The sequence below is a fragment of the Podarcis filfolensis genome, assembly GCF_964270895.1.
Source record: "Podarcis filfolensis genome assembly, chromosome: 3".
NCBI lineage: Eukaryota > Metazoa > Chordata > Lepidosauria > Squamata > Lacertidae > Podarcis > Podarcis filfolensis.
Window position 1 is genome coordinate 73,535,446 of NC_139606.1, and position 24,605 is coordinate 73,560,050.

The window sequence follows — 24,605 nt, forward strand, 5'->3', positions numbered from 1 at the left end:
TGCTAAGTAAACCCTATTGAATTCAATGGTTACTTGCTCTGAGATAAGTTGGGTGAGGGTTGCAGTCCAAGTCATCAACTGCAGCCCTTCGTGACAAAGTCTGACTTTGCCACAGCCATCCATGCCCTTTTGACGTCCAGATTAGACTACTGTACTGTACTGTGCTGTCTGTGGGGCAGGCCTTGAATACTGTTTCAAAACTGCAAATAGTGGGAAATATGGCAGTCAGGATGCTGACAGGTGCTAGACATTTCGTCCCCATCACACCAGTTTATATGATTTACACTGTCTGCTAGTTTCTTTCTGAGCTCAGTTCAAGGTACAGTTGCTGACCTTCAAATTCCTAAATAACATGATACCTGAGGATTGTTTCTCCTCACTGGTAGACAGCATAATAATAATAATTTTATTTATTTATTTATTTATTTATTTATTTATACATACACACACACATACATACATACATACCCTGCCTATCTGACTGGGTTTACCTAGCCACTCTGGGCAGCCCCCAACAGAAAATTAAAAACATGATAAAACATCAAATATACAAACTTCCCTAAACAGGGTTGCCTTCAGATATCGTCTAAAAGTCAGATAGTTGTTTATTTCTTTGACATCTTATGGGAGAGCATTCCACAGGGTGGACGCCACTACCGAGAAGGCTCTCTGCCTGGTTCCCTGTAGCTTCACTTCTCGCAATGAGAGAACCACCAGAAGGCCCTCGGCGCTGGACCTCAGTGTCTGGTTTGAACGATGGGGGTGGAGACTCTCCTTCAGGTATACAGGACTGAGGCCATTTAGGGCTTTAAAGGTCAGCACCAACACTTTAAATTGTGCTCCGAAACGTACCGGGAGCCAATGTAGGTCTTTCAGGACAGGTGTTATATGGTCTCAGTGGTGGGGTGGAGGAACTCCATAACCTTCCAGTGGCAGAGTCACTGATGCTTATCAGGCAGGAGAGGTGGAGGTGTCAGGGAGGTCAACACAATGTTAATGTAATGGGAGAAGCACCAGATTGACTCCACCAGTGCAAACCCCCTCACCTTGAATATTAGGCAGACGTCATCCTTGTTGCATTTCAGTGCCTGCTAAGACCTTCCTATTTCAACAAACCTTTTTAAGTCTGCACCTGTATTTGAATTGTTTTAGCCATTGTTGCATATAAGTTTTTGAAATAAATAATTGCCCTCCATGTAGAGCTATCTCAACTGGTTGCTGGTAAAGCTGGATAATGGAGCAAATCCCATTGACCTAAATGCGGCTTCTAAGTTGGCATGTATAGGATTGCACTGGGAGCAGGTTAGTTGCATGAACGAGTTTCAAGACACAAAATTGGCTCTGCATGCCATGCGGTAGGGAAGCAGCAGAGTCAATACTCACTTGTTGAATAACTCACGCCTGTTTGTTTGAAAGTTAACAGGGATGAATGATGCCCATTACAGTAATCACATATCACTTTGTTTATGACCTTTAAATAAATCGTTTAATATAGCAACCCACCAGGGAGTCTTAAAGGGGACAGTGCAGATTTCATGAGGTTGAATCATTCTGGGTTTTCTTACACTGGTAGCAGCTTTCTCCTGATAATTATTTCCTGAAACCTATCTCAAAAAAGTCATGTGGTTTAGGAGAGGCATCTTCACCATGTTTCATTTTTCTTCTTCCAAATAATGGGGAGAACCTTCCATCTGCTCAAATAACAAAAAAGGGAGGGAAAGAAATGTCTAGGCAGAGCATCAGGGCTGAATTAATGTAAACTGTAATAAAAAATATTGCCTTATTAGGTGACTGAATGCCAGCACCACTGTTTCTTGAGACACTGCTTGTCTGAAGAAGTTAAACATTTAGAATCTGTTTTGTTTGAACCATCTTGCCAAAACATAGGCCTCAGGATTTTTTCTCCTTGTCACAAATGAATTTAGACATGTGGTGTGAGACTAACAGCAAGACAAGGTGAGGGCCAGAATCAACAAATATTTGTAGCAAATATGCTAAAATGTATTGCAAAAAGAAGAAAGCTTAGGAAAACACGTTTGTTATAATACATGCCATAGCATCCAGCACAATGGATCAATTAGTGTTTATTTATTCAGCGTGCTTTCCATTGGTATAAGTTTTTTTTGTGGCCAGAAAAACATGCACATTTGTCTGTGTTGCTTCCAAGTTAGATAATGGAATTGTATCAGATACTTGGACTGTAAGCGTAAAGGGAAGCAGATATACTTTGTATAATGGGATTTTACAAACAACAGCAACAACCCTTTGTTTTGCCTAGCTGCAGTTGGAGTGAAATATGTAAAGATAGAAATAATCTAAGATTTAAATGAAGCCAGATCCTGATGTTTCCAAGATAAATAAATGTTGTTTATCTATAACAGAGGATGGCCAAACCTTGTTTCGTGGGCTGCCTGCAGTTCGTGAGCATGATTCCCGGTCAGTTCAAGAAAGCTGCTGGAAGTTAGTGAAGAAGCATGAGATTGGGGACTACAATACAGTAGAGATATATGCACTTGTCTCTTTCCACACCCAGTTCACAGCCACACCTTGGTTCCCCCCCCCCTTAAATGTAAATGAAGACAGGAGTCCAGTTCAGATGTATACAGGGAAATTGGAGTCATTTCCACTAATGGGCGTGTGTGTGTTTGGGAGGTCTAAAATAGCCTAGGCTACAAAGTACATTGGATTAGAATTTACCAAGCACATTTTAAAGTGTTCCTGCTGACCTTTAACACCCTACATGGCCTCAGCCCAGTATACCTGAAGGAGTGTCTCTGCCCCCATCATTCAGCCCAGACACTGAGGTCCAGCTCCGAGGGCCTTCTGGCGGTTCTCTCACTGCGAGGTGTGAAGTTACAGGGAACCGGGCAGAGGGCCTTTTTGGTAGTGGCGCCGGCCTGTGGAACGCCCTCCCATCAGATGTCAAGGAAATAGACTACTATCTGACTTTTAGAAGACATCTGAAGGCAGCCCTGTTTAGGGAAGTTTTTAATGTTTGATGTTTTATCGCATTTTTAACAATCTGTTGAGAGCAGCCCAGAGTGACTGGGGAAACCCAGCCAGATGGGCGGGGTATTATTAATAATAATAATAATAATAATAATAATAATAATAATACCAGAAAAAGCCAGTTCATATACAGTACATAGGCTCTTTTAGACTTTCAACCCATGTTGTGGATATGCTAAAATGAGGAAGTTGCTTCATCTTTTAGATGGGGAGGCTACTAGAGGAGGAAGTGCTTTCGGCTTAGTTTTTGTTTCTTTTTGAATTGTGATGTCTTAAGAATGCTGACGGTTGTGACCCCCATAGTGCTTTGTTTTATATAAAAGTAGTATATAAAGAACATATCACTCAATCAACTAGTGGTCAAGAAAGGCAGTAAGCTGGAGAATTCCAAAATTCCCAGCCAGCTTGCCACCCTCCACCATATAATAGGCAGCTCCATAATATAATGAACCAGGGATCCTGCTGGCAAGGCCAGTCGTAAGAGGCTCCGTTTGTCTGAGACACTGTTGGAAGAGGAAGGCTTGTTGAGGTGAGAGTTATGAACCATATTATTGCCATCTGGAGGGACACTTTTGCTCCACAGAGCCACCAAAGCAGAACAAAAGAACGAACAAACTCCAGAGCATTTGTGCTATATAGAAAGTTACAGGACCGCGATGCAGCAGCAAATCACAAGGTATGGAAACGAAGCTGTCTGTCTGCTCTAAGCCCTTGACAGGTGCAGCATTGAAAGCAGGATTGCCTGTAACCACCCTGATGCCATCCTGAACACAAATCACAATGAACGGACAAAAGAAAAGAGATGTCGTAGCAGAGGGAGAGCTCCAAGTGAAGGGAAGGAGGCTGGGAGACGTGGGCCCCCTTGGCCATATGAAAATACTAGTACACAGTTTTTAAGCTTAAGGATGTTGTTGGTCATAGGGATACATTCCTTTCAGAGTAGTTGCATCCGTATATGTCATCACAGGATTTGGGCCAAAGTCAGCGCCACCACAAAGACCTTCCTTGCTTCAAGAGGAAGTGTGAGGGTTGTTTTTTTTAAAAAAATATATTGATAGATCATGTGGAACATTGCCCAAAGTGTAGGAGAATGTTTCTTTCTTTCCCCACAATGGTTCCAGGGGAAGGTGGGGTAGAGATGTGTTTTTCATTCATGTCGCCCTTGTTTTGCTCGCAGGCCTATGGCAGAGCCAAGCCCTGGGCTTGCCTTTGCTGCGGGAGCCAAAATAAAAGCTGAGCCACTGGAGCTGACTATAAACATATGAAAAGTAAACTTTGTGGAAGTATATTTTTTTAAAAAAATTGCTGGCTCTGTAAGGAAATAATCCTATGGTATTCTTATTGGCTCTTTTGCCTTCCTGGAGCATCCTTATTTCTGGATCCTGGTGTGATGCCAGAACCAGCCACCCATTTCAGTTGAGGTTTCAGCTTTTTGAAATTAATTTTCTTGCTTCTTCAGGAAAGACAATTCTGTGCAATTTGGGTAAATAAATCCCTGTGCAGAGAGGGCCAGCAGAAGGGTGGTGCACCGACTTGTTCTTTCAAAGTAAGGCTGAAATCGGGTTGTTGTTTTTCCCTGAGCCTGAGGAAAAGGCTGAAAACTGACTTAATAAATAGTGTCTCTGATAGAACAAACAAAAGCCACCGTGACTCAGAAGAAACTTCTTCTGATAATGGAGGTCACCATTGCATTTGTTTTATGTTATAGACCACCACTCCAGGCCCACAAGTGAAGCCGCCTTAACTCCCTGCATGGAAGGGGTTCCCTAACAACTCTTAGCATCCTTAGCAAACTACAGCTCCCAGGATTCTTTGCAAGGAACCAATGATTGTTTAAAGTAGTCTAAGAGTGCTTGAAATGTACAGTGTGGATACGCTCTACAGCAGGCAGGCCCAACTCTATAGAGACTGCCATCTACTCCCAGTATAAAAAAACTGGCAGTGATCTACCCATTGCCCACAGTTGTTGAGCTTTTTTTAGCAGGCCTGAGTTATTGCGCTTCTTTAGGGGAGGAGACCAGAGTACCAGAGTTGTTGAGCTTTTTGGGGGAGGGTTGCATTAAATCACTCACCCAACAGTCCACATCCCTCCCTTCTTCCCCCACTCTACTGCAGATGAAGGGGATAAAACATTTAACAGCACTGATGGAATATAGCGCCAGGGGTGGGGCGTGTCATGATCGCTCAGGAGAAACTGGGTGATCTCTTCTTTAACTCCTGTGATCGACCTGGAGAACCCTGCTGATCTACCTATCGATCGTGGTCGACCGGTTGGACATTGCTGCTCTACAGTATCACCACACCATTAAGAACATAAGAGAAGCCCTGTGAGATCAGGCCAAAGGCCCACCTAGTCAAGCCACCTGTTCTCACATCAGCCAACCAGAAGTCTGTGGGAAGCCCATAAGCAGGACATGAACACAACAGCACTTTGGAGAACTTTACTGGCAGCTTCGCTTGCCCACGGAGTCCACACACTTCCCTGGGTCTCTGCTCCCTCCTTCTCCATTTGTGATTCCCATCAACTGTTATTCAGAGAGTTACTGCTTCTGACACTAGCAGCCACTGGTAGCCTTATCTGCAATGAATTTGTCCAATTCCTTTTAAAGCCATCCAAGTTGGTGGCCATCACTACTTCCTTTGATTATTTGATTTCTATACCACTAAATATATAAAAATATTTCTTTAAGCAGTGTACAAAAAAACAACAACAGAAAACTTAAACAAAACATTATGCAGTTACATTAATATATATATTACTAATATATATATGTGGACTTTGGACTTGAAATATATCATGAATAATCCTTGAAAATGGAACATTCAAGCAGATTTTTTTTTTAAAAAAAATCTGAATTCTTGAAATGTTTTTAAAAATAAATAATATTTTTTTAAAAAATTGCAAGAGTCTAACTCAGTGAACAATTTGTCCAGAAGAGTTATGCCGAAGGCACTTGTAACTTCTGGTTAGATAAGTTAGTTTTATGCAGAATGCCGTCTTCTAGAATGGAAAGCATCTCATCTGAAAAAAATATTGAACTGTGCCAGAAACTTTTGCTGTGTAGAGTGACGGAAGTGTTACAGCAGAGTGCACTGCAGTTGATGCTTCTTGGCACTTCTGCCAGTAAAGTAACTAAGGCCAGATTTCTCAACCTTGTGGCCATAAATCTAAATAGTTACTCGGTCAGAATGACCAATTGAAATGATCAAGAGAAACCCCAAATATTTGCATTCACTTCTACCACAGAATTCAGCTCAATTTTAATCACAAGCAGCTGATTGACAATCCTCCACCCAACACTCTACAGAAGTTACCCTTCATGTGTTCCAAGAATGTGGGGGGGGGCACACAAATGCATACATTGCCCCTCCACTTTATCATTCCCACCAGCTCCACCCCTAGATCTTTCCGTATTGGTTGGAAAATCTGGAGATGGGATCTATGTGTTTTGGGTTGACCGTGTGCAGGCTTGTCTATGCAACTGGGAGCCGGAATGATCAAGCAGTGAATGTACAGTGGTACCTCTGGTTACGAACTTAATTCGTTCCGGAGGTCCGTTCTTAACCAGAAATCGTTCTTAACCTGAGGGACCACTTTAGCTAATGGGGCCTCCCACTGCCACCACACAATTTCTGTTCTCATCCTGGGGCAAAGTTCTTAACCCAAGGTACTACTCCCAGGTTAGTGGAGTCTGTAACCCGAAGTGTTTGTAACCCGAGGTGTTTGTAACCCAAGGTACCACCGTATATTAACTTCTGTATAGGTCTACTTTAAAGGAAAGATCTTCAGAAGTTTGGAGGCTAGGAAATACCGATAGAATTTCTTCTTGCTATAGTTGATTTCCTAACCATCAGTTATGGTCATGCTTATCAGATATGAGTTATGGTCATGCTTATCAGATATGGTCAATGACACAATGACAAGTGCCACACAAAGTCACATTCCTTGTCTGGACAGTGTGGCTTCCAAAGGGAAACTCGTTTTCTCATTTATATTTCCTGCTTGGTGTTAAATATCAGCAGATGTTGTCAGTATCAATAGATGATGATTTTCATGCATTCTTAGTAAATACAAGGCTTGCTTCGGCTGGTGCTTGATGTGGCATGTCTTAGAAAACAAAGCCAATTCTGTCAATGCCAAAGCCTCTGTGAGGGTTTAAGTTCGGGTAATACTTGATTCAAACAATTGTCTGCTAAGAATTCTGTGCACCTTTAGGCAGAAGTGAGTCCGACTATGTTCATTCAGGCTTTCTCTTGGGTAAGTATGAGTAACACTGTAGACACTGTCACATTTTGAAAAGTGTATAGAGACCATGCAAAAAAATAAAAAAATCCATCTTTTAAGGTCTAGTAACACTTGAAAATGAAACATATTATCAATGGAGGGAATGCTATTCTTTCATAAAATTGAAATTGTAAGTCTGTGCAGCTGTGATTCATTTACTATTACATAGAAATAGATAATATAGATGTGTGTGTATTTATATATTCATTCTCTGTGCTGGCATCCCATTTATGGAATGCCCTCCTCTTTGAGATAGGGCTGCTGCCAGAACTCCTGAGCCAGCAAAAGAGATATAAAAATAAACACATAAATGCAACACACATGCACAGGCCATTGTAGAGTTTTAGTACTGGGCCAGTTGCTAGGTCAGTTTATATCGTATTGGTTTGATTTTATATTGGCTGATGATGTTACCGTTTTAGCTGCCCTGTTTTATGACTCATTAAACTTTTCTGAAAATTTCAGTTAAAAAATAAACCAAACCAGACAGATACTAAGGGTAAGTTATTAACGTAACCAGGTTAAGACAGCCCAACAACTATACACAATGATAATCTTAATACTTTTTTCTGTTTTAGATCTTCTTTACAGGGTTTTCTCTGCAAAGTTTTTCTTTACAGGGTTTAGTGATGAAGATTCAACTCAAAAGGTCCACAGTTTATATTGAGGCAGGCATTATCTTTTATACTTGTACAGTCACTAACACTTTCCATATTTTCTAAAACAGGTCTTTTTAGAAAGGGACCTATTCTAGAAAATCCATGCTTTCTAGGCACAGGGGAAAGGCACTCTGAGTATGCTCAGTGGTTCTTAGCTTCTATAACATGCACATTCTAAAACCAAGTCGAAAACTGAAAACAGTTTCTGGGGACTGAGCCCTGGTGAATGTTCACCTTCATTACATTTTGCTGTGTATGTGTACAAAAAATGGTATATACAAAATAGTAGAACTAAGCCTGTAAAAGAATCAACCTTACTAATATATTTATTTATTGTTAATCATGTTTTATAAATACACTGACAGTTCATGTAGAGGACTTAAGAAATACTGTGGTGAACCTTAATCTAGATGAAGAACCTTTCATAAAAAGAGATGCTATCATGAAAAATACAGTTTTCTAATACTTACTTCGATAAAGCCGCTTTTCTTAAAAAAAGGAAATTTTGCGGAAATTAAGGGTGACAGACGAGTGGAAAAGAAAAGAAAAGAGAGACTTTAACATTCCCAGAGTTGTGTGAACAGGTTGCATAGCTCTGGTAAAAGTTAATCTAATTTACTTTCAATGATTGTGGCTTAAGTGGCAAATTTCTGATGACACGGTATAGAAGAAGTTTATATTGAGTCTGTTTTTTTAAAAAATAACCTAATTCAAAACTGTGCTAAATATAGATATGGCAAGATGTTACAGGAAGATAAGATTGTGACTGCATTCCTGATGAACCAGAAGTAAACATGTGTTTGGAGTATTCCGTTCCTAGTGTGCATTTTCTTCAAAATGCACTTCCAAAAGGCCAACTCCTATAAACAGCGTGATAGTCCCATAGGAAACCGCAGAGCTAAATGATTGCATCTGCTAGATGCAGCTTCTTTTACTCAGCTGAGCTAGAAAGCATATGCAAATGAAGGGAGGCTGGAGCCCTGAGAATTTTGTTAGGCCACAAGAATGTACCTAAATTCCAAGAGTGCTAAATTTCCAACAAGCAGCTGTACATTAGGCATTCCCTGCAAGCTCAAACACAGAAAAGCTCCTGGGTCTCTGATTCTCATGTTTTGATTCACAATAGTCAACATGGATATAGGAAAGTACCTTCCAGGCTTGAACTGAAATTTCCGATAAAGAGGTCCATGCAATTTCAGTCAATTCTTTGCTCATCTGACCCCTTGTTCTCCATCCTACACCATTCAGGGGAACCAGTTTCTTGACACCCCCAGAGAGACTTTAGGAGGTGCAGGAGAAGGAAGAATAGGAATTCTTAACTTTTGTGTGCATTTTTGTAGTTATGTACTTTGAACTTTGTACATAAGTCAACATATACTATAGAATCCAATCCATAGCCTTTTTTAGGAGAGCAGCAAAAGGGACTCTATTTTATAATGCCTTACAAATATATGGAGAACAAAGGTTTTTTATGTTACTTTCCATTATGTACATCAAGGGTAATGAACCCTTTTCAGCCAGAGGGTTATATTCCAGTGGTGGGCAGAGCCAGAGGCCAAAAATGGGCAACGCAAAGAATGTAAGCTTGACCTGTATACTGTAGGCTAGTTTCTACACCCACTTATGCATCCCTCTCTATCCAGGCAAGCAAGAGGTCCTATCAGAGGACATATCTAACCGAGCAAAAACATTCAAGGAGGGTGTGAAGCAGGCAAAACACTTTCATGGTGCAAACCGAGGCCAGTGACAGGTCTGGCCTCAGGAGAATTCTGAGGGCCAGAGAAAGAGGTTTGGGGGCCATATTTGTCCCCTCGGCCTGTTTCCACCTCTGGTAAAGGTAAAGGGACCCCTGACCATTAGGTCCAGTCGTGGCCGACTCTGGGGTTGCGACGCTCATCTCACTTTACTGGCCGAGGGAGCCAGCGTACAGCTTCTGGGACATGTCACCAGCATGACTAAGCCACTTCTGGCGAACCAGAGCAGCGCACGGAAACGCCGTTTACCTTCCCGCCAGAGCGGTACCTATTTATCTACTTGCACTTTGACGTGCTTTCAAACTGCTAGGTTGGCAGGAGCAGGGACCGAACAACGGGAGCTCACCCCGCCACGGGGATTCGAACCGCCGACCTTCTGATCGGCAAGTCCTAGGCTCTTTGGTTTAACCCACAGTGCCACCCTGGTGTATATGCACAAATGCAATATATTTTACCATCAGTGCCAAATGCCAAGTCTTATGAACCAATCTTTCATGGTTAGTGAAACCTGAAGACATTGTTTGGAACCTGACAGAAGAATTCTGCCTGCTGCAGCTTGTACTGTCCCTGCTGCCTCAGCATGTGCTAACTCTCAGGGGGCAATGGAACCCAAAGAGCCAGTGGCAGCTGATTCCCACTGGGCCTGGTAGGGCAAAAGGTGGGATGACCAAGGAAAAATATAGGAAGGACCATTGATGTGTGAAGCCAACTAATTATAGTTGTGTCCCCATCCAGAAGGGGAAACTGACAGCTGTGCCCTCGACTGGTTATAAGAAGGAAAGCAGGTAGAACAGGATGAGGTTGGTGGGACAGTGCCCCTTTGATGCTAATGGACCAGCCTTCCCTGAAGTAGGGCTGTTTGTGAGGCAAATCTTAGAACTAGACTATCTATCTTCTGAGAGATACACTAACCATTTTCTTACTTTGCTTAGTTGAGCATTTGCTTTAAGTTTGGGAAGTTTAGGATGCTAAGCTGAAATTACTTGAAATGGAAGGGTCACAGTAAAGAACTGTTCTGGCAAACCAGAGCAGTGCACGGAAACGCTGTTTACCTTCCCGCCGGAGCGGTACCTATTTATCTACTTGCACTTTGACGTGCTTTCGAACTGCTAGGTTGGCAGGAACTGGGACAGAGCAACGGGAGCTCAAATATTTTATTTGGTGTGCAAATATTTTAAATAAATGAAGGGAGACTTTTGACTGAGCTCACCCTATCAGACTGCCAGTGAAGGTTCATGTGACTGGTGCCATACCTCCAGACTCTATTTTACTTTGGCTGCTTGGCTAATCTACCAGCTAGTTGATCAGTCTATAGGTGATTCCATAGCTTTATTGCTCTTTTCTTTCCAGCAGCGGCATCATGTGATCAAGAGCTTCAGTCAGCATTAGAAGAAGCTAAACAACCTCAGAAAGACAATGTGTTCATTCCAGAGTGTGCCAGTGGTGGTCTTTACAAGCCAGTGCAGTGTCACCCTTCCACGGGTTACTGCTGGTGTGTTCTTGTTGATACAGGACGCCCCATACCTGGTACATCAACAAGGTAAGGGATTTTGGAGGGAGACGATCATTGGCATTTATTCCATGTTCTATTTCCTAGGGAACAGAGATAAATTGGGGAAGGGGAGGTAAGTGTGAATAGTATGGTACGTAGGCTGAGACCCTATCTGCCTGCAGACTGTCTCGCCAGAGTGGTGCATGCTCTGGTTATCTCCCGCTTGGACTACTGCAATGCACTCTACGTGGGGCTACCTTTGAAGGTGACTCGGAAACTACAACTAATCCAGAATGCGGCAGCTAGACTGGTGACTGGGGGCGGCCGCCGAGACCATATAACACCGGTCTTGAAAGACCTACATTGGCTCCCAGTACGTTTCCGAGCACAATTCAAAGTGTTGGTGCTGACCTTTAAAGCCCTCAACGGCCTCGGTCCAGTATACCTGAAGGAGCGTCTCCACCCCCATCATTCTGCCCGGACGCTGAGGTCCAGCGCCGAGGGCCTTCTGGCGGTTCCCTCATTGCGAGAAGCAAAGCTACAGGGAACCAGGCAGAGGGCCTTCTCGGTAGTGGCACCCGCCCTGTGGAACGCCCTTCCAGCAGATGTCAAAGCGATAAACAACTACCTGACATTCAGAAGACATCTTAAGGCAGCCCTGTTCAGGGAAGTTTTTAACGTGTGATATTTTACTGTATTTTTGGTTTTTATGGAAGCCGCCCAGAGTGGCTGGGGAGGCCCAGCCAGATGGGCGGGGTATAAATAATAAATTATTATTATTATATTATTATTATATGACACTCATTTATGTGAACCCATGTATAGCATGCTATATTGAGAAGCAATCATGTTAAACAACTATTATGTTCATTGTTGTTGTTGTTGTTTAGTCGTTTAGTCATGTCCAGCTCTTCGTGATCCCATAGACCAGAGCATGCCAGTCACTCCTGTCTTCCACTGCCTCCTGCAGTTTGGTCAAACTCCTGTTGGTAGCTTCTATAACACTGTCCAACCATCTCGTCCTCTGCCGTCCCCTTCTCCTTGTGCCCTCAATCTTTCCCAGTATCAGGGTCTTTTCCAGGGAGTCTTCTCTTCTCATGAGGTGGCCAAAGTATTGGAGCCTCAGCTTCAGGATTTGTCCTTCCAGTGAGCACTCAGGGCTGGTTTCCTTAAGAATGGATAGGTTTGATCTTCTTGCAGTCCATGGGACTCTCAAGAGTCTCCTCCAGCACCATAATTCAAAATGTTCATACAACTGCCAATTTAATTGCCTTACAATAAAATGTCAAGAGGCATTCTTATGCTGCTATCCTACATACTTGGGTGTAATTTCCATTAAGCTCAATGGGGCTTACTTATGAGTAGGCATGTACAGAATTGCACAGTTAAAGTGACAGTAACATCACACAATATAGACTAAATAATGGTACTACAAAACAGCATCCTAACAATTCAATACACATCCAAAATATGATGATCCCAAATTTAATTGGTGCATTCAGTTTTTCACCCTAAACTAAATCTTAACCTTGCAATCTAGACTTTTGAAAAATATTGAAATGCAACATAGAAGTGTGTGTGTGTGTGTGTGTGTGTGTGTGTGTAAAATTTTGATTGCACTAACAATACCTTGATTGGTAAGAGGTGAAGACTGAGGGTTACAATCATGATCCATTAAAAACAATGGAAAAATTGTTGCTGACTTTGGTACAATGTAGATTGCATTCTTGTTGCCCAACTGTGGATTCTGATTGCAGCATCATTCTTTTTATTGATCTCCTTCATTAATTACCACCATTTTCATTGATTTCCCTCTTACTTCAAATGGAAAAGTGGCAGCTGTGATTACATCTTGATATTGCAATAATGTAATAACATGAGGCCCTCCCAGCACATATATTAACGTCAGACCCTTGTGCTGTGGCAATGCAAAACTATGCTTGGGCATTAGTAAAAATCTCAGCTTACTTATGGACTCTGTGTATGGCCTTGGGCCAGTCGCCATCTCTCAACTTCAGTCCCCTACTGTGAAATTGAAACAACATTCACGAACTTCACAGGGTTAACGCAAGAAGCTACAAGACTGTAAAGCAATCTGAGTAGGAAAAAAGTGGCCTGTAAATGATAAAATAAGATTATAAAGCACTTTGGGTAGCAAAATGTGGCATATATATGAGCAAATGCAATCACTTGCTGTCTGGTAGTAAAGGAAAGAAAAATCAGACCTGCCAGGATCCCTGTAAGAAAAGAAATATAACCTCAGAAACATTTCCATTATTTCCCAGAAACAGTCCCCTCAGCCCATTTTCACATGATTAACTTCAATGAAGCAACAGTGCTGGAAGCAGTAGAAAGAAGAAATGTATTTTTAACATGTTGTTAAATAGTAAGTTGAAGTTCATGAATTTCAGCAGAGCCAGAAATGCGGGGAAGAGTTGTGGGCCATGTTTAGCAGATGCAGGCAAGCAAAGTATCGCTTTCCAAAGGAAACAATGTGGGCCTAGGCTTCTTTAGGAATGCTTGTATGGAAGCCCACCAAAAGCCAAGGCAGCATGTTTCACTTGATGCAAGCACAAGTGGTTTAAAAGACCGATCTTTTTCTTCTTCCTATACAAAACAATGTTTTTGAGAGAATCAGTTTTAGAAGGCCAGAATAGGCATTCATTGTTCAAAATGAATTTCAAACTCTCAGTCGGAGGAGGACTTTATTGCTGCTTGGTAGAGCACAGGCTTTGGATGTCAAAGACTCCCAAGTTCAGTTCCTGCCATCACCAGAAAGGGCTGCAAAAATATCCCTGGGAAATCGCTGCCCATCATTGTAGTCCCTACAGAGCTAGATGGGCCCAATGGTCTGACCTGAGATAAAGCAGTTTTTCCTTGAAAGTTGTCATTTCTTTCTGCAGATGAAAGCCTACCCTCATGACTGAAATATTAAGAGTCTTGTGTACCTCAAAACTATTTTTTGAAAGCTTTGAGGTACTACAAAACTCTTTGGCAGCTTTGTTGAAACAGATTATATGACAACCCCTCTGGAATTTTATCTCATGACTGAGCAGCAGTCCTTTGAAGCTCTGAAACTGGTAGGGTCTGGGCCATGGATGTTTCCATTGTCAGAGAGGGAGAGCCAATGTAGCCCGTGGGCCCTCGGACACCCTCCCATGGGTCATAGGACTGTAGTCTTAAACTTTAGGGTTGCCATATTTCCGACTGCCGTATTCTGGGAAATTCCAGACATATGGCAACACTGTGAACTTTGAATTTAAAAGGTAGCTCTGCTATCCCTCTTTTCATTTTCTAGGCCCCAAGTGGCTGGGGAAGCCCAGCCAGATGGGTGGGGAATAAATAATAAATTGTTGTTGTTGTTGTTGTTGTTGTTGTTGTTGTTGTTGTTGTTGTTGTTGTTGTTATTAGCCTCCTCTCCCCCCCTTCACATCTCTTCATGGGATGTTTGTCTTCTGTAGCCTTTGCACTCTTGTCTGAATTTTGATTACATCAGCTTTACTTTCTAAAAAATTATAGTCTTCAGCCCTCCAGGCTGGGAGAGCTACCGTAATAAATACTGCAGTTTGTACTCTTCCTACAACTGCTGGTGCAGCCACCATTATCCCTATTTACAAAGAGAATGCATAGCAGGATCTGAAGGTGCAGGATGGGGCTCAATAGCAGGTGCTAAGCAGGCCTGAGCATTGCTTGGATGGGAGCCGTATGTGTGCCAATCTAAGCTCCTAGATAGAAGAAATAGTGGGGTTTATAATAAATAAATATAATGTGCGCCTCTCTCTCCTCTTCTAGCAAACTGATTTATTTGCCAACAGTGTGCTATTCTGTATAAGACACAGGCAGTTGCTGAGTACAATCCCTCATAAATCTGGACTTGGTAAAAAAGAGAGAGAGAGAGAGCACAAAGTCTAAGCATGAAATGCCAGTTGCTGTGGGGAATCTGGAGGCAGAGAGAGAAAGAGAAGGGAAGAATGCAGGATGGGGTATCAGATTAATCTGCGTTCAGGCCAATTGCCAGATGCTACATTAGTGCACCCAGTTCAAAGATTTCTCTTTCATTCTTTACTTGGCTGGTTAAAAGAGGTCATGTATCAGCAATTACCATCCACTCCATCGAAAGCTTGCCATCAAAACAGCTTCTGTTCTCCTTACTCTAAAGGTGTCTTTTTCACCCACAGGACACACACTCATCTGAGCATGAAATTGCATTGCACCTTCCTGGAGCAATCTGTATCTGATGGGCTATAGGCCAGTTTCAGAAATGGCTAGTTTCTCACTGACAATGAGAAGATAAATTAAACAATGAAGGCGGGGACTATTTCATTCCAACCAGTCATTTTTCTCATGGCTAGCATGGCGCCCAAGCACTCTATGATTTGTTACGATGGCTTTGAAAGGAGTTTTCAATTTGAGTGTAGTGGAAAAACTACACTCCCTACCGTGACTGGGTAAAAAGCTCAATTGCCTGGGTGGTACCAAATCAAACAATGGAGAAACCAGATCAATCATGTTCAAGCACTAGGTTCTTTATATTATTGAGTTCAATAGCATAGGAAATGTAACAAAGCCAAGCAGGAACACAAACACCCCAAAACTTTATATTGACTCATCCGTCTACAAAATCTTTGCCTAGGAGGAGTCCATCATACAATGGGACTTTTCTAGAAAGACTGCTCCATTTTGAGTCAATCTTGTGGTGAATCCGGAAGTTACTACACAACAGGAAAAAGTGCCCGCCTGAATCCATAGTTCATTTTTCACTCACCTTTCACAGACATCATTCAGTTACATTATTCTTGAAAACGGGAGGGAATCTTCAAAGAAAGTACATCAAATAAATCTGAGTATTATCTGTCAGTGGTTTTCTAGTGCCTGAGGTATATTCTAACTCCTTTCTCCTTCGGTGTAGCTCATATGAATCATCAAACCATTGTAATTCCATCACCATGTAGTCAATGTTAGTTTAACAGCAAACTTCCTGCTTTGTGTATTTGAGAGAAATACACACACACACACACACACACACACACACACACATACACACACACATTCAGTGGCCTTGTTCCCTGTGAGACATTACTTTGGTCTTAGTTGTTTGGCATCATTCCTTCCAGATAATTAATTAATAATCAGTTGATGGTTAAAGCATCTGTCATTTTCTTTGCAAATCTTGTTTTCTCAACACTGACATTTTTAAAGGAGAAGTAAATCTCACAGCAACTGCAAGCGGATCAGATATACTGTAACACTGACACCCAAATCACAGCCAATGGCTGGCTTAAATTCCCATTTCCTTTCATTGCTCATGAATTTCTTATGATTCCTTGAGCTCTTCAAGTGATAAAGATGCATAACACAGAACCATAGAAAGCATATTTCAAACTGTTCTATCTCAGCTTTTATTTGTGAGCAATACAGATTAAATCCCACAATAAAATACAGCGGTAGAGTTCCAGATTCTGGGTATCTGCCTTTTCTTTGCATGGCCATATATGCCTGTAAAGACAGAAGGCTTATATTTTAGCACAATCTCGATTATTACCATTAACATTTATTAAATTTATATACCACCCTTCATCCGAGCATCACAGAGAGGTTTACAGTATAAAAACACAAAAATACATAATAATATAATAACAAGCAACACAATGACCCCCCTGCCCACTGTTTAAAAGTTATCTATAGATAACTAATGAAATAAATTCCAGAACAGCAGCCAACAAAGGATTTTGGGACACTTTAAAGACCACAAAAAGACTACACTTGTATCAAAGCCTCAGCAAGGGGCTTGCTGAGAATTGTGAAGGAACTGGGCATGTTAACTTGCCTTAAACAGAAGAAGAAAGGGCCATTTTAAATGGGAGATAGCAGCAGATTTGTAGCACACTGCGAGCCCAGTTTCTTATAGATGCACAAGGAAAAATGGTTGTACCAGAGATTTACCTAAGAGAGAGGAAACTGCTATACAGTCTCGTGAAATCAGGCACAAGCATTTTCTAGACCCATTTTTGAAATGTCCCCTCCCCCCCGCTGAAATTGCTCAGCAGTGCTTATCTCAGGGAATGGCATGAGTCTTAATTAATGGTTTTCTAGCATGTGCTTTATTTGGCATTTGTGCAGATGTGTGGCTGCAATTTTAGAGGAACGCCTGAGTCTGAGCACTCTGCCAAACTTCAGTGTGACTACATCATTTATGATGTGATAGATTTTGCAAATTAAATTGACTTTACCTTGTTGTCTTTTCTTCTTCCTGTTCTCCCTTCAGATATGAGCAACCCAAATGTGATAACAGTGCCAGAGCTCATCCAAGCAAAACAAAAGATTTGTTCAAAGGGCGCCAGCTTCAAGGTCAGTGTATAATAAATGGTGTTTAGCTAGGGTGTTTGTTCACTGAATTAACCTGGGGAGAGAGACTTCACTATCTTGAGTCCCAAAGCAAAAGTAGGTGGAATAATTGCTATGCCAGGTTTCCAATTTGGACATCACTTATTAAGGTGAGCGTAAGAGAAGTTGTACTGATATTTGCTGTGTTGGATCTTGCTTTTACTGTCATGGAAATCAGATGAAATCTGCTATTAGTAGCAATGGAGCATAATCCAATTTTTGCTGTACACGTGAAACTCAACATCTAGGTCAGTAATTCCCAAAATGGATCCCTGAACACAAACAGTATATTTGGAAGTTACAAAGCTAAATATTTCACAGCATAATGCACATCCTTTTGTCTTCTCCAGCACAAGAAATGATTTACGCCACCATTACGATGCCAAACTCAGTTTACGCTCAAAGGAAGTAGATAAAATCTCTGCATTTATTGTTTCAAAGGAGACAAGCACATGACTGACCTTTGGATGTTTTAACAATGTTTCTACTGTGCCACCTATTTTGAACAAAGTGCTCTTTGGAATTCAGGCTTCATCTTATGAATTTATTTTATTTTATTAGATGGGCTTGTCTTAAAAATAATTTGGGGCTTTGGGGATTTAAAAAAAAATAGTTTTCATTGAGAACGTTTTCCCTGTCAGAACCTCCTTTCCCTAAACAAAAAACCTTGCATTTGAGAATGGGGAGGGAACATCCCCAGTAGCAATGAGGAGAGTTCACCAGTGACAAGAGAAGTCTGGCCAACCTCTCCTGAACAAGGAAACGACAATTTAAAAGAAGTTCCATGTCAGGAGCTAGTATAGTGCAAATTTCACATGTGAAAACTCACCAATAATTGTGCTGGTATACAGACCCTGCTCTGTAAAGTACTCAGAACAATGTTAAATTAGACTTTGCTCATAGAAACAAAGGAAGTTGCCTTATAATGAGTCAGACCGTTGGTTCACCTAGACCTGTATTGTCTACATGGGTTGGCAGTGGTGGTTGGTTGGCATTCAAGGGAAGTGATTTCCATTTTCCTGCTGCTCAGATTACCTAACTGACTATTGTCTACACTGACTGGCAGTGGGTCTCCAGGGATTCAGACTATATTCATTTAAGTCCTTGATTTAGTTAAGTGAAACATAAATGGTGAGCAGGCCTGGACTGACCTTCATTGGAAAATGCCAACCACAGTCCCAACTTCATCTTAAACATCTTACTACTGACTTTTGTAAGATGCCATGAGAAGCTGCCAAATTTCACACTTCCTTTCACCCTTCCTGATACTACTTTACCAGAAGCGTCCCCCTATTATAGCAGCAGTAATGTTGCAACCACATTCAGAATTTTTTTTTTTATTTTTTTTTTGCCAAAGGCATGATTAACAAAAGTTTTCCAACCTCTCTGTTCCTACCTGGTAATTTCTTTGGGGTTTAGGTTCTGAACTTTAGAAGGACAATGCTTGTTTAAATTCTACCCTTCTGGGCTTGCACTACAATTATTATCAGACCATTCCCTAACCACTGCTGCAACATGAACTCATAATTGCTATGAAGTGGTGAATGGAACATGGATCTGAGTTCTCCTTCATTTAAGTTGCTTACCCTTGGCAACCTCTGGCTTGTAAGTACTTGGTTATTGATGTTATTGTAGGACAATGTACCCACTAGTTACATTCTTTCTATTTATATGTAACCTTTTATAAAATTGAGAGCATGAGCATCGTACCTATTACACAGATAGACCTTGAAGTTTTCCTGAGTAAATTATAAGAAGTGCCAAGTTCCTAATCATTCTTCCACCCCTGAGTGGTTTACTGCCTACCTACAAAAGCAGCAAGCATGAAATCATTTGTTCCAGGATAAGTTGCATCAAAGAGGTCACTAGATTAAATATCTCCCGACTGCAGCCAAAGGCTGCTAGGCTCATTGTTCCACCAGGGCAAAACCTGGTCAAGTCAAGCTGAACTTGGAATGGTATAATAGTTTTGAAAACTCAGTTGTGAAAAATGCTTCTCTCTTCCTCTCCTTCTCATTCACTGTCCAATAGTAGGATATAATCATTATGAAATCTTTTCCCCTGACTTCATAACTCTTAAGTCCTTCAGTCTGGGCAATTTCAACATTAACATTTGCAGTCACTGGACATGCCAGTTTTACAATTTACTTTTCTGAGGAGAAGTCTGTACACATGATTTTATGGGCTTGATTCAGCCCTCCACTCTCCACAATTTACAAGGCACACCTCGGCACCAGCCACATAGAATGCGCCAACCACACTAAATATTTCTAATGAGGTCATCATTCTTCATTTAGGCATTGGTGAAAGTATTTGCATACTTCACCAGTTGCTTACCAGAGAGATGAATAACAATTTAAATATATTATGTGATAGGCTAAATGAATTAATGTGCTCATGTCTTGCATACGAGTTTCCTGTAGGCATCTATGAGAAAAAAATGCTGCATTAAACAGGACTCTTGCTATAGTCTTAATTAGTGTTGGTCAAGGAGAATGCAAAATTCGGGGAGAATTGTGTGTTTGTAACTTGCAGTGATTATTCCTTTATAAACAAAGGTTGCACTGTGAACATGTAATTGTAACACTTATCTCTTCTGGGGATTGCTGACAACACTGCCTTGTGGCTATTGACCATTCTTCCACTCCCTCCTCTATGTGTGTGATTACAAGATGAGACATTAATGGTGCAATGCTAAGGCCCCCCAAAGAGCATTGTAGGGGGTCATTGGATATATTGGACATCCCTCTCTGATGTTGGAGACAGGACTCAAATGTTGGAGATCTTACTGATGTAAGATCTCTCGCCCCCCCCCCCGCTACTACTGAAGTCTCCTATGCCCCAGCCCAACCAATGTCAGTGCCCCATTGTCAGTAGGACCAATGTGGGGCTCCAGCACGTGTCCTCTGGGGCTAGGGTCCCAGTCCTAGGAGGTATAAGCCTCTTACCAAACACTCACAAATGAGGGCAGGATGGCAGGTGCAGTATATACCAAACAAACTTAAGGTCAAACCCAGAAAATCAGTCTATGTCCAAAACAAGATTCAGAGGCAAAGTCAGGCTACATGCCAAGGTCCATACCATAGTGAGTTCAGGGAAGGTACCAAGAAGAGGAAACTAGAATAAGGAACAATGAGTGCAGACTGTGTTGTTTCCAACAACTGGGAGACTCAAGAATAATACTTTATATACTCTGGCCCAGTGTTAGAAACCGAGATATGAAAGCTAGGAGTTAAATGGCACCTTAAACCTAGGTTATGGGCACAACAACGGAATGTCTAGCTGCACTTTTTTAATAACAAGAATACAAAGCTGTAAATGAATCAACTGCAGCTAAAATATTATGTTCATTTTTCACATGGTCTAGTCCTTCCCCCCCACCCCCCTGATATTCTTAAGAGGGCCTCTTCTCCAGTCTTCAGAGAGTAGCTGGAAGTGGGGAGGCAGAAAAAGGTCCTCCTTTCCTTCCACTCTGCAGTTGTAATCTGAAATTTTAGGCGCAGTACTGCGCCCAGAGCTCAGAAACTGCTTACGCTAATGAAATTCCCTGTTGCAAAATGCACCTAGCACAATGGGAGTTTCGAACACTGCTCTGGCCTCCTAGACCACACTCTAACTATAGCTCCAGCTCCTACTCTTCAGGGGTTTTTCCGCAGGTTTCCCCTGCAAAGCCCCTTAAGAAAATCCTCAGCACCAGTTCTGCCTGCTGTTCAAGGTCCTTGACCTGTGAAGTTCCTAGTTTGTTCTCTGAGAACTCAGTATCTGGTACCAAGTCAGGACTAAGCAGGAGAGCCAAAGGGAAGATGTGTTGGGACAGTTTGGGAGCGTACCAGCAAAATCTGGGATACGATTGGACGCCAAAGAACCCAAAGTTGTCCTGGTCCTCTGATATGCCCACAAACAGGGGATAAATTTAGACATGCCCCATAGTTTCTCAGCTGCAATCCTAACCCATTTACTTAGGATTAAACCTCATTGAATTCAGTAGGACTTAGTTCTGAGTCAACCTGGGTAGGTGGTTGCTGTCAATCTCTCTTTCCCCCTTTCCTCCTATTGTTTTCAGCAGAAGCAGTTTTAGGGTAGTAAACCAGTTTGGCCACACAGGGTGATGTCACCACAGCGGGCGCTACAACAATGATGCTGAATGGAACACGAAAGGGAGGGCTCCAGTTTTTTAGCATCACATAGGGTGCTGATGAAATTTGGGGACCCAAAGTTCGCCACTGTTTCCAGTGGAAGCAATGGGAACCTTTTCCTAAGCCTTGCGGCCACATGGGAAAAAATAGCTTTGTCCAGAACATGATTACAGAATGAAGGGATTAATATAAATTTTGTGAATAGATACTTACGTATTTGTCACCTTTGAAAGAATGTAACAAAAACTGCATTATAAGTTATGAGCCATTGAAGAAATTGTATCACCAAATTACAGAATCTAACCTTTGCTAGTCACGTCGTTGAGAATGCTTCATAACATAGTTGAGAATGTGTTCATTTGACATGCTACAATTTCCATCCTAGTCCAAATGGGAAGGCTAATATTGTCTGCATAGCAGGGACCTGAGCCCTGAGCGGCAGCCAGACTTGAAATCCGCAAGAATCTGCCTGAATATTTCACTTACTTTTAAAGTCATTAAGTACGTGCTATTTCCGAGCGTAACAGAGCATCTGCTTGAGCCGTTGAACGTCAGAGCGACTGCTTCCTTGTCACGTTGCACATTTTTTCCTCCCTGTTAAGATGTGTGAAAGTAAGAGGATTACAACTTTTATGATGCAACCAATTAGTTACAACCAGCGAACAATCACATGTTTAAATTACTGGTTGTGTTACGGAGTTTTAAGTATTACTTTTCATAGTTTCAAAAGGGGAAAAAAATAGTTTATCATGCAGGCGAGTTTGTACGCAAATGGGCCTTAAAAGTTTCCCTTCGAGCCTGAGTTGACCTTTTTTGGAAATATTATGTATAGTATTAAATTCAGAGATTAGCAAGCTTAAAAGCTGGTTTTGCATGAATACTTGGGTGAAATTATCAATATATGAATTTTATTTCTATTCAGTAAGCAAATGAGGCCGAAAGCATAGATGGTGTCTTAGACCATGAGGTGGGGAAGGGAAGGAACAAGGATCATTCCAAGAGACATGCTTGTTTTTTTCAGGCTGGATGCAATTAAACACATCAGATAAAGGCCTACTGTGCTATTAAACTAATGCACTAATAAAAAATGGTTTGCAGAAGTTTCTCTTCTCTGCAGCTGTATTCTTTTATGAGTTACCATGGGAAATGGAAGGGAGAAAAAGATGAATGCCTTTTTTTGTTCTTCTGTATTTATAGGGTAACTCCTGAGCAAAAGAGAAATAAAAAGGGGTTTCCCATCCCTCTAAAAAACTGGTGGTTCCAGAAAAGAAACCTAACTCATAGTTTTGTTCATGTTATCCCTATGACAACATTCATTGAACATTTCCCTGCATCTACATGGTTCCATTGATTTCAATGAGAAATATATAAACATATGTTTAAATATCCTGTTGAAATTGGGGAACTCAAAAAAACCTCACTTTTGAAGTTGGGCCATGTCTATAGTTAATATCTGGCAAAGGATCCATAAAGTGCTTAAAGTAACATATCCAAAAAGTATTTATTATTCATCATGTATAAATATACTACCATTAAGAACACAAGCAATCTCCTGGCCAAAGATTGTTCTCAACCATGGCCAACCAGATACCTGTGGGAAGCATGCAAGTAACACATAAATGCAGAACTGACTGAATAGCATTCATTTCCATGTTTCACCTATGGCAGCTTACATCAGCTAAATTAGCAACTTAAAGCAAGTCAGTCCAACAAGTGATACCATAAACAAGGACACACTAGCCAAGCCTAACAGTAGCAAGAATGCAGGCCAGGATACGTTCTGGCAGCTCATCAGTGATGGGAATTAAGTATGTCAAGTGCTCAGGGTTTCAAAATTCATCCCTTCTTTTCAACAGCTGTCAAAATTGGTCAGCTGTGTGGCTGTGTGTATGTATATGTATGTATGTATATTTTCTAGGCAAGTTCCTTGAGAAAGCCATTCTTCTCAGAACTTTCTCACTGACTTCATAAGGCACAAGGCCTATAAGATCCTAGTGCATATGCAGGGTTATAGACTAAACTTAATGCAGCTGTTTAATTGAGCACTTTTAGTAGTTGACGAATCCCATATCTATAAAGCACTAATAGAGATTTCTCTCTGAAGTACAAGAGTATACCTGCAAATCTTTGAAAGGGCATTTTTTTCCACATTAGGGATAGGAGAGGAAATGATGAGAAATGGCTCCAGAGTACCATTTAATATAATGAGGTCTTGGAGTCCATTCAACCACAGTGCCCTTGGCATGGTTTTCCAGGGAGCAATACTGTGTGTCAGCTCATGAGGAATGGCCAAAGACTGCCAAAGATCCTTGGTTGTCAGTAGTCAGTTTCCTGAAGGCCCATTGTATTTCCATTTCATTGGTGGTTTTTAATGAATAGGATCTAGAATTTCAGGACAAATAACTTTTGTTTTTCTTATGCATTGTGTTTGTTCATAGTTACTTGCAAAAAGTATTTCTATAGTGAAATCTAAAAATGCCTATGGATGCTAAAAGGGGAGGGTACAAAGTATGTGTATGTGTAAAAAAAATGTAAAAAAACCTGGGCATTATGTAATTGGAGGGTACAAAGTATGTGTGTGTATTTTTATTTTTATTTTTGTAAAGAAAGTAAATCTGGTCATTATGTAATTTGATACCTGGTTGCTAGTTTTCCTCTTCCCTCCCTATACCTTTTTCTTTTGTGATATGTCTTTCACAATTGCAGGGCTGGTGTTATTTTTTAAATCTGTGTATGGCAACTAGAAAATGCTAGGCACTATATAAATTAACATCAATTGGTTTTGGTTTTGTTTGGTTGGTTTTGTCAAAGGAATTTAGTTGTTTAAAATAATAATAATAACAACAACAGCAACAGTAATGACAACTCTCCTGCCCACAATTATTA

At 41.2% G+C, this 24,605-nt stretch overlaps 1 protein-coding gene across 2 annotated transcripts in view; it reads left to right on the forward strand.

Moving 5' to 3' along the window:
- The window catches only part of SMOC2 (SPARC related modular calcium binding 2), a 133,047-nt gene that overhangs the window by 81,261 nt on the left and 27,181 nt on the right, over positions 1–24,605 (forward strand). For both annotated transcript variants that reach the window (XM_083606083.1, XM_083606084.1), the window contains 2 exons: positions 11,058–11,247; positions 17,465–17,547. In XM_083606083.1, coding sequence (XP_083462209.1) covers positions 11,058–11,247; positions 17,465–17,547 — 273 coding nt within the window. The remainder of the gene's footprint in view (positions 1–11,057; positions 11,248–17,464; positions 17,548–24,605) is intronic.